This window comes from Nipponia nippon, unplaced genomic scaffold, assembly GCF_047370975.1.
Source record: "Nipponia nippon isolate SJK-2023a ecotype South Korea unplaced genomic scaffold, ASM4737097v1 scaffold_5, whole genome shotgun sequence".
Taxonomy (NCBI): Eukaryota; Metazoa; Chordata; class Aves; order Pelecaniformes; family Threskiornithidae; genus Nipponia; species Nipponia nippon.
The window spans coordinates 30,502,923-30,513,072 of record NW_028262369.1 but is presented as its reverse complement, the minus strand read 5'-3'; the positions used below and the strand labels follow the sequence as shown (position 1 = coordinate 30,513,072).

The 10,150-nt window shown below is 49.2% G+C and overlaps 1 protein-coding gene across 3 annotated transcripts in view; it reads right to left on the bottom strand.

The window, feature by feature from the left end:
- Positions 1 to 2,291: 2,291 nt before the first annotated feature.
- The window catches only part of TMEM275 (transmembrane protein 275), a 30,232-nt gene continuing 22,373 nt past the window's right edge, over positions 2,292 to 10,150 (bottom strand). For 2 of the 3 annotated variants that reach the window (XM_087732549.1, XM_087732550.1), the window contains one exon: positions 2,292 to 6,579. In XM_087732549.1, the coding sequence (XP_087588675.1) occupies positions 5,940 to 6,488 (549 nt within the window). In that variant the 5' untranslated portion in view covers positions 6,489 to 6,579 and the 3' untranslated portion in view covers positions 2,292 to 5,939. Of the gene's footprint in view, positions 6,580 to 8,458; positions 8,485 to 10,150 lie in introns of those variants that run through there. The other variant, XM_087732552.1, reaches the window with a different exon arrangement.

Sequence of the window (10,150 nt, the reverse complement as noted above, 5' to 3'; positions counted from 1 at the left end):
CTGCTGATGAAAACAGCGAAATCTAGTCTCCACAGACTTTGTAAATTAGACTAAACAAAGCCATGGAAACGAGCCTGTAAGGAGCAATCCTCACTGACCAACCTTGACCAGCTGTCATCTGCAGCCTGGCGGTTCACTGTGAGCCTGGGTGAGCAGTGGTTCCCTCCTCGCTGGAGCTCCCCAGGTCAGCAGTGGGGGCAGCTGGGACAGCAGAAGCCCCCAGACTGGCCACCACTGCATGGAGCCAGTCTCCAAGAGTTTTAAATTGATATTAAAATGAAAAAAGTCAAGCTCACAGCTTCCCTAGGAAGTGTGAGAGAGTAAACGGTGTAAGATAACACCAGGGGAGATGCTCCATATCCTTGGCCCATGTAGATGGGGGTGCTGCTGCAGAGGATGAGCATCTGCTGTGGCTTCACATCACCCTGGGGACATGGGCAGGGTGCCGCTCTGAGGCCACCCCAAACGACGAGCTCTTTGGGGTCATCAGTCTGGTAGCCAGGAGCTTTAGAAAACAAATATACTAGCCTCTCCTAAAGCATGTTGTAGTGGGGCAGATGGCGGTGCCTGAGGGTCTCTCCCATGGATGCTGAAAGCTCAGCTGAGCTGACAGCATCTGACAGTTGGAGAAAACCAGCCTTTCAGCCTCTAAGTTGAGCACATTTGCTATGGACTCACTGGAGACTAATGACATAAAAGCTCATTTTTTTTTCTTAACAGAGGGACTTTGCAAATGGAAATTTCACATTTTCATGCATATTTTTGCTCTTTCATGGATGGTTTTTTTCCTCTTCCAGGACTTATCCAGGGAAAATGCCCCATTTCTTGCACAAGAGAGACCTGGAAGGTTTGTACCTTTGCTGTGGACTTGTGAGTCCTGCAAAAGAATGGCAGTTCATGAGCATTCATGGAGCTCCTGAGCCAAAATCAGAGCAATAGGCCAGAGAGAGAGGTAAGGGCTCCTGGGCAAGGGTGAGCATTTCACCAGAGGGAAGGACGGAAGGGGTCAGCCAGCTCAGCCTAATAAAAGGGAAGCTCTCGGAAATCTGCAACAAATCTAAAATATTTCAGGGATACAAATTTCCAGGAGGCAAAAAGGTATCTCCGTTAAAAGCCATTGCTGGTACAAGGATAAAAGGAAATAAACTAGCCACAAATAAATTTGGGCTGGAATTAAAAAAAGGTAATTACATTTCATGTAATGTTTCTGATTTATTCTTCCAGATGGAGAGAGAAGCTCATGGTCCAGGTTAGTGCTGGGCAGCTGCCGTGGCAGGAATGCTACAGGCTGCAAGTCCAGGAGGGCAGCAGTGGATGCTCAGCAAACCCTCCGCTGTGCTTTTCTCTCTGGTTTCACTTTTAAAAAAGAAAAACCCCTCCAGGGAGTTCTTCCTAATGGCCAAAAAAAATCTTTTCTGAAGGGAGCAGGTTTTCATTTTACACACGTTGTCAGTGGAGCCTTCTTAGCCAGCTCATTTCCCAGGTCTTTAACCAGCCAGCCTGCCTGGAATGGAGAGATTTTCTCTCGTCTCAAATCACTTGGCTGCACATGAGAGAGAAGCCCTTTGACGAGGTGAATTTGCAAGGCTCTCAAATCCTCTTTATTCTTGCTGTGCTATCCCTCCTTGACCCATCTCCAAGAGACCATGTTGGGCTAAGCCCAGAAGGAGCATGGAAAGGTGATGGCACCAATCCTAGACACACACAAACACACACAGATACAGCTTCCATCCTTTCCCCGCACCATAAATTAAACATCATCTATACCCAGGACTGGGGAGGATCAGCTAAAATAATCCAGTCCAGCCTTCCATTACCAGAGAGGCTGAATTCAGAACAGCCCACAGTCCTCATCCACCACAGCCCACAAACCTCCTCCTCCCGTGTCCCTAATAAACTGGAGGGCCACTATTCACATCTGGCCTGGTCCAGTACAGAGCTGGGGGTTAACACACGCTTGCAGAAAAAAAAAGGCTAAATTGGGCTATTCCTGTGTTAGCCAAAGCAATGATAGTGGGAGTCTGCAGTGGGATTAGTGTTTAGGCAACCAGGGCTTCAAGGAGCAATGGCATTCAAGAGGCAACATGAACTCTTAGGGACACTTTTTCCTTGCAGCTAGTTGCACTGTCTAGAAAATCAAGCAGGAGAGTCACGAGCACAAGGCAAAATGAATACAGCCAGCCTTGGGGCACACACAGTTCCGGGATAAGGGAGAAGGTGGTTGGTGGAGTGAAAGAGAAGGCAGGCCAAATGCTTACTGAGTGCAATTATTTTAATGGGTCTGTCTTTTCCAAATTCCACATTGCACACACGTAAGTAGTAATTTAAAAAAAGACTCACATCAGAAACTCTGACTTGGAGCACAAGAAAGTCTTCCTGTCTCCCGCTACACAAGGAGGCACAAGATTCACAACAACATTAGTCACGCCCGATCACGGAGGTGGACAGACAGACAGACATGGAAATCCTGAAAGACAGAAAAAGGCAAAAGCAGGGCATTCATGCTTCAGAAGGCAGCAGATGTTCCCATGCCCACCTTGCTGTGCAGGCAGGAGGTTTGGTTTACGGCTTGGTGTATAGGCCCACCACACCAGGGGATCAGCATCTCACTGGTCCTACACCTCTGCTTGCCCAGGTGCCATCTCTGCTGGTTGTCGTCTCTTGGGTCCCAAGGATTTCAGCTCCCAGAACAACACCAGCTTTACGGTGACCTGTGTGTGCAGCACAGGATGCGCCAGGTCCTGGGGCTGTGTTGGGGTTCACTGTATGGTACTGGCTGTGATGCCACAACACAAGTGTGAACCACACTAAACTCCTAGCTGACCCTCAGGGTCCTGCTTCTGCCCCTATTCCTGCCCAAGGGGCCTTTGCCTTCGACTTCTCTCGGATCTGCTATTGTATTATCCATCACTGGTAGCGTTTCACAGTGCAGCTGCAATAAGGAGTGATTCCAGTACACACACTCCAGACTTGGTTTTAAAGCCTTCAGCGAGTAGAGGAAGGAGTTGTATGGTTACCACTTGATTTTACTATTTTTTTGGCTCCAAGTGCTCAAAGAAAACTGCTGCAGTAACCATATCCACGTGAAAAATGCCACTAAAGGACTTCCAGCCTGTTGTGTGCTATTCCAAAAGGCTGGTGAGCCAGCAACCTGGGAATCAAAGCATGCTGTTCTGTTTAATTGCTACAGCAATCACCGGCAGGCAAAAATCGTGAGAGCCTTTTGTTCAGTACAGCAGTTCCTGCGTGCTGAAGGGCAGCTGGCACTGGAGGCAGAGCTCACATGTGAAAATGAGCTCTAGAGAAGATCATGCAGACATCAGACCATACAGACTCATCCACCTTCAAGCAATCCCCAGACTCAGGTGTGCTAATACCAACCCTGCTGCTTGGCAATGTGTTCATCTTTAAAGCAGCTTTAAGGAGTTGGGAGCAGGTACTTTCCCTCCCGCACAGGCAGGGAGCTGAGCAGTAGCACAATTAAATGATTTGCCCAGGACCTGGAGGCTGTACCAAAGACTTGATCCCGTATCTTCCCAGGTCAACACAAACATCCTTCTCCCGAGCCTGCTTCTGCTCCTCCTAGCCAGTAGACCAGCCCTGCTAAAATCACACTGATGTAATTCCTTGGTGTTGAAGGAGCTGTTCAAGGCAGCAAACTGTTGGAGCACTCAAGGAGGACCCACATGAAGACAGAGTGTTTGATTCCCTCTCATCAAGGAATGAAATTCAACCTCATCCTACCTGAGCTCATGAAGGGGCCATTGGCTGCACAGTGGCTCCCGAGAGCAACCAAGACACCTCATGCATGGACTGTACAGCACCGTGGCTCTTCTCTCCAGCTCCCCCATGACCGCACATGCTATCACTTAAGTCAGCACACCAGCCGTACAGCCCTCACAGCCTGGCCATGCAGAGGTCTGCTGGTAGCCCAGTGAGCCTTGGCCACATCACAACCTCTCCCTCTCTTCCAGTGTTTCCCCTTCAGCCTGTCATGTTTCCTTCAGTCATCTCTTTCCTATGGTACTTCACATCTCTTGTAGACAGAGATGACTGAAGGAAACGTGACAAAGGTCCCAGAAAATGTGAGTGGTGTGGGGAGCATGGAATGTTTGCTGGCCCTTCTAACCTGCGACCTTGGGGCATCAAAGGGAACTAACAGAGTGCAGGATGAAAGTAAGCCAAGGACAGCAAACTTTACAGCCTCTCATTAAACTGTGCAACTCCCTGCTGCAGGATCACAAATGATGAAAGTTGACAGACATTCAAGGTGCAAATGGATTACTTCATGAAGAAGAAATCCATTCAGGGCTACTAAATACAGGCACCACTTCCAGCTCAGGAAACTCCTAAAGAATAGTGCATTGGGGGCAGGGAGAGCATTTTGGGCAAGCAACACTCTGGTTTTGCCCTGTCTTTATGCTCTTCTCCAGATCTTGCTTTTGGACTTGTCAGAAATGAGTTGCTGTGCTAGCTGGGCCTTTGGAATGATCTGGTATGGTCACTCTTGTGTCCATATGACTTCCTAGTCACTCAAAGTCTCAAGAGCCCCATTTCACATATAGGATTTCCATAAACAGAGAACCTATGTAGCCGATCCTACTCAAAATCCACTCTCCTGCTGCTGCCTCCCCACATACTGGTTCTGCCTAGCACAACTGTTCTTCCCCACACTGGTCCCTTATCTCATAAAGCATGTGAACAGCCCCTACAGGAGTCAGACCAAAGGGTCATTAGCACAGCACCGTCTTCCCAGCCGGCATTGCCCAAGGAAGAACACAAAGCCTTTGCAGCAATAATCCATCAGATTAGGGTCTTTCTGAGGCAGAGGTGGGGTCTTTGTGTTGAACAGCTCTTGATAAATTCTCTTCTGCAAACTCATCCCATTGCTTTGCAAGCCCATGAGCACATTGAGAAGCTTTTCCTGCAGCAAGGAGATCCATCCACTCCTGATCGCCCACTGTGTAATGGATCTCACAGCCACTTCAGGGAAGGAGATACAGTCTCCATCTTCCAGCACAGTTGTACTGAAGCCCATACAGTTATTTGCCCCCAGTCCCAAGCTGATGTGTGTCCCAGGCCAGGCTTCCAGAAAAAGATGGAAAGGAAGCTGCCTAGCACTCAGTACATAATCATTGCCCAAAGATTTCATTTGCAGGCTCCTGCCAGTCTTTGGTTACTGCAAGAGCTTGTCCCCAAGGATTCAGCCCGGCTAACCTTTCAAGATACACACTGCACTGAGCAGCACATCTGTAGCCCAACCTGATTAAAACAGGAGGAAAATACCAGTGCTAGTTGCAATCCTTGTGATTCATTGTCTCTTAGAATGGATGGTAAAGTCACCCAAATGAAGGCAAGATGGAGCAAGGATTTTCAACAGAGAGGAGATTGTTTCACACTGCTTTTTCAATAGCAAACACATAGCTTTGTCCCTACTGCCAAAAAGCCTGGCACTAAAAATGCTGAAATCTTCTTGTGACTGAGTGGCAGCAAGCTGTAATTTACTGCATTCCTGCTTCTTTTACATTCAAGAATTGCTTCACTTCCGAGAAGAAAGAGCTGTCATTTGTCAGCCCCATGTAGCCCCTCCTTCCAGCCATGACATTTCCAAGTTATGCTAGACAAATGAATCCATTCCCCTCTTCCTATGTGCTCCCCCAAAAAGCTGGTCTATTCCCAGGAACTGAGAGTCATCCTTTCACAGCAAGATCATTATCAATTTTCTTTTTAAAGCCATGTAATGGGCATGTTCCTTTCAGCAAAAATCTGGAATTTTTCTGCTGTTGCGTCCACCTCCCTTAAATAGATTCACAGAGACCTGTCTGTCTGCTGGCTTTTCACAAGCACCTTCCCCACACCTCTAATGGATGGTACATCACAGATTTCCAGCCCACCCATTGCAGCATCTGCCTGGCTGCTAACAAAAGCTCTGCCTGGCTTTAGGATGCAGCCAGGTCCCTGGGCAAGTTGAGCTGTATCGCCTCTCCTCCTGTGGTGTACTTGGCCACCGGTCCATTGCCTTCCATGGTGAAGAGCTTGCAAGTCTTTGCGTTCTCATGAACCGGTGTGGACTTTTTCGAGGAGATGGGGGAATTTGTGGGGCTCAGCTGAACAGCAGTGGTGTCCTGCACCGTGTGCTCACTAGTTTCAATTTCAAAGGCTGTGTTGCCAGGTTTGATGAGTCCAATGTTGGAACCTGGTTTGGATTTCCTGGCCCCACGAGCTGGGGGCCTCCGGCTGCAGATGCAGCAGGCACCGAAGAACGTGAAGGCCACCACTAGCAAGATGGGTCCGATAATGATGGGAGGGTTGTTCATGGGGAGGAAGGTCCCAAAGGCAAATGCTCCCACTAAAGTGATGTTGATCCCTGCTAGCATGATGCAAAGTCCACAAGCGCAGCAGAGAGCAGGGGAGGGAAGGCCCTGAGGTCGTGTCTTTTTCTGGATGGGTTTCTGGGACAAAGAGGCACTGCTCTTTTCACTGAACATGTTGAGATCAGTCTCAGAGGTCACTTCAGTTCTCACTGGGTGTACACTGTGTTAAGAAGGCTAGCTCTGGTCTCCTGCTGCCTTGAAATCCCTGGAGAAGAACAGAAAAGCATGCAGCTGTTAGAGCAATGAACCAAAGGCACCTTTCCACCACCATTCATGGTGACCAGCATCTCCTCTGGATTTGCTGGTAGCAACAACTAGGTACAAATCCAAGCCTGCTCTCAAGTCTGGACTTTTCCTGTCCATGGTGGCCACATGCAGTTAGCCTCAGGCTGGAGCACTGAGCCCAGTATGCTCAATGCCCTTTGCCATCCAGATGGATGACACCCAAGTGAATCTGTGCACGCGATGGCCCAGAGCCTATGCTTGGCTCTGCCTGGAGTCTGAGCCACAGCACAGCGTTGCAGCAGTGTGGCTGGACAGACAGACCCACATCATGAGCTCAGATGTTTCTCACATGGGTTTGAGACCTGCTGCATACATCTCTTGATGCTCCCTCTACTCCATCCACCCTTCCCTTAAAATACAGATTCTTCAGGACAGGAAATATGTCCTGCTGCCAATTTGGGCGATAGCTGGTCTCACAGTGTTTGTCATCACCCACACAACACCTGCCCAAAATAACAACAGACCCCAGTACTGCTCTGAACATCCCTCACTGCAGTGTGAGTGCAAAAGTTCAGTGTGATCACAGGACATCCCGTAGAAAGGGGCAGGAAAGATTTTTTGCCTCAGTGACTGTAAAACCAAACCCATACAAGATTCGTGCACAAGCAACACCGGCTCCTGGATGGAGGCTCATGGAAACCGAGACGATGAAGCTGGAAAAGAGCCTGTGTAGGGATCTGCCTAGGACCCAAGGAAAGAACACATAGCCCTGACTGACAACAGCAGCTTCTCGATGGAGGAGGTTATTGGATGTGATAAGAGTCCTTCGCTGTACTTTGCTGGGAAACCAAATTGCCAGAAGCCAAATTGCCAGCAGTTTCCTGGTGATGCCTTTGATTTTACAAGCAGGAGAGCATTTCTCTTCCCAGCCTGACTGCAAACAATAGTGGTCTGCTCTCTCCCACTCCCCTGCCTGACTCCCTAACTTCTTCCCTCCCCTGCCGTGAAATCACTTTCAAAAGGGTTGCCAGGTGGGAACTGATACTGCACAGGTTTCTACTGGAAGAGCCAAGAATCACTGTTGTGCTATTAACACTCTGCAGCCACTAAATTAAAAAAAAAAAAAAAACCAAACCATCACCCATCACCCTGAAACATGCCAGTGGGATCAGCCGGGCATTTTCAATGTGTTTCCTACGTTATAAAATTGTCCTGCACCTCCAGCTGAGGCAAAGCTCTCTGCTGCTCTATCCGGTGTCATATCATTTCCTTGGCTTGGGCTTTTGTTTAGACGTGAATGAAGTGCAGCAGTGAACTTTCAGTGAAGTTCCTATCCAGTGAGACATCAGCTGGAGCTGACAGACACATGGAAGGATTAAATGATTAAATCGTTCCTCATCTGGGGATGCCTGACTGGGGAGGAGTCTCTCTGCAGGCAAAGATTTTTCAGGAGAACAGAGAGTGCGAGAAAGGGCATTTTCTCCACTAGCCGAGCTAACACATATACATGTTTCTCCAGCAGTGTCTTTTTGCTCTGCCTAGGAACCCTGGCACACTGGTGTGAGCTGGAGCCCTGATTCTGCCTCCTTCACCAGCCCTGGACCAGCAGCAAAACATCTTCTGGTTAAAGACACACAAACACACACACACAGACTGTTCTCAGCCCAGCTCTTATGGATGCCAGTCTGAAATCTTTGGCACACAGAGGCTGCAGGTACCCCACGTGGCTCATCCCCTCGGTTTGCCCTACACCTTCCCACTGCAAAGTGCTCGGCAGGGAACTGCACGGCTTCTCGACGTTAAATCATATCACTGATTCACTCCAGCAGGTTTCTCCCTCCTGACTCCTCAGCACTCACCTGCTCCTGCCATGCAAGAATTCCCCCTCCTGGGAGAGCCAGGCAGCTATCACAGCTGCTGGGCTCTAGAGGGATGCACAAACAAGCCGGCTGCCTCCGTTCCTAGGCAAAGCAGAGACCAGAGGTCATGCTCCCACTGAGATTTTCAAGAGGATCTTCAACCTGTTGCCCATCACATCTGTCAGCAGTCACCTGTAGTCGCTCCAAAGAGACCATGCTGTTTTCCGGCTGCTTTCAAGGCTGCAGCGATATCACCCAGCATGGTCCTTGGTAGCCCATTTTCTCTGCCTGGCAATTTTTGTTCATCGTCACAGTTCTGTGAGTGTAGAGGGGTTAAGCTTGGGTAAAATTCTCACTGGACCTCCCCAGGCTGTAACAGGAGAGGAGGGGGACAAGAGGGCTTGTTCAGGCACAATTAGCAATGATAAGTCAGGGCAGCCCATCCAAGGACAACTCACCCCAGCAGGTAAAAGAGAACCACAGATACACTCTGGAAGGACAAATAACATGAAAGAACGATTCAGCTGGGCTCAGGGTGGGTACAGTCACCATCAGCTTCCCAGACATTCACGGTCACTTCCCAGAAGGAGAGGGGACCAGATCTACAGTACAGAAACAGGGATGTGGCACACAAGGATGGAGACCTCTCACCCTGCAGCTTGACTGGAGTAGGCACCAGCTGCAACTTGGGTCACCCTAGGACAGGCAGACAGCTCCCACGTTGTGCCAAGGGACTGGCAAGCTACCTGCCAGTCACAAGGCAATGGCAGCTACCTGCCTCCTGGCAAGTGAAGAGGGAAGAAAGGAAGTCTGCAAATAAATTGCTGTGGCTAAAGTGGTGATGAGTACCTTGCCAGGAGTCATCGTCCTAGGAGGCCCATTGGGTTGGGTGTCTGGGAACGCATCGGTATCAGCCTGCACAAAAGGTCAGGGATTAGAGCAGGCGGTGTGACAAAACCCAGGGTCCTGGACCTCCTCAGATACACCTGCGACTGTAAAACCTGCATCTGTCAGTTCAAAGGGCCAGGTCTAATACAAGGGCTGTGACATTGCCTGAAAAGTGAAGCTGTAACAACATGAATCCAAGGGTTTGTGTTGCATGCCCTTAGGTGGGGAATAAAAGAAGCTGGGGGTGACTGAGGGAGCAAGCCACCAAACCTGCTCAGATTGCATCGAAGAAAAGCATAGGGAGCCAAACCTACCTCATTCACATTATGTATATGGAGATATACCTAGAACCATGGGACAGAGGTAGCTGGAGCTGTCAACAATAGAGCCAGGGTTGAGATCTCATTTAAACTGTGTCAGCTTAGGGCTCACAGTTTAGCCCCCTCAACTCTAGGGCTTATCACACTCTTTCTATAGCTGCACCATAAGGGTTCTGGCCATGTTATGTCCAAGACAAAACTTCTTTCCCATCCTCTTTGCTTGGAGCACGTACCTGGTGTAACAAACCTGTCCCAGCAAAAAGGAATGGAGCCATTGGAGACTCTAAAAGGGGAACCCTGCCTGGAGTGGGGACCTCTACCATCAGCTTGGGGACAGAAGACCTTGGAAGACAGCACCATCACAGGGCAAGGACATGACCTGCACACACACCACAGGGTAACCAACTGTACATAGAAGACAGTGTGTTTGGACTGGGAACATTTAGAAAGTGGATCACTGTTTACTCTTGTCTTGATCTCCATA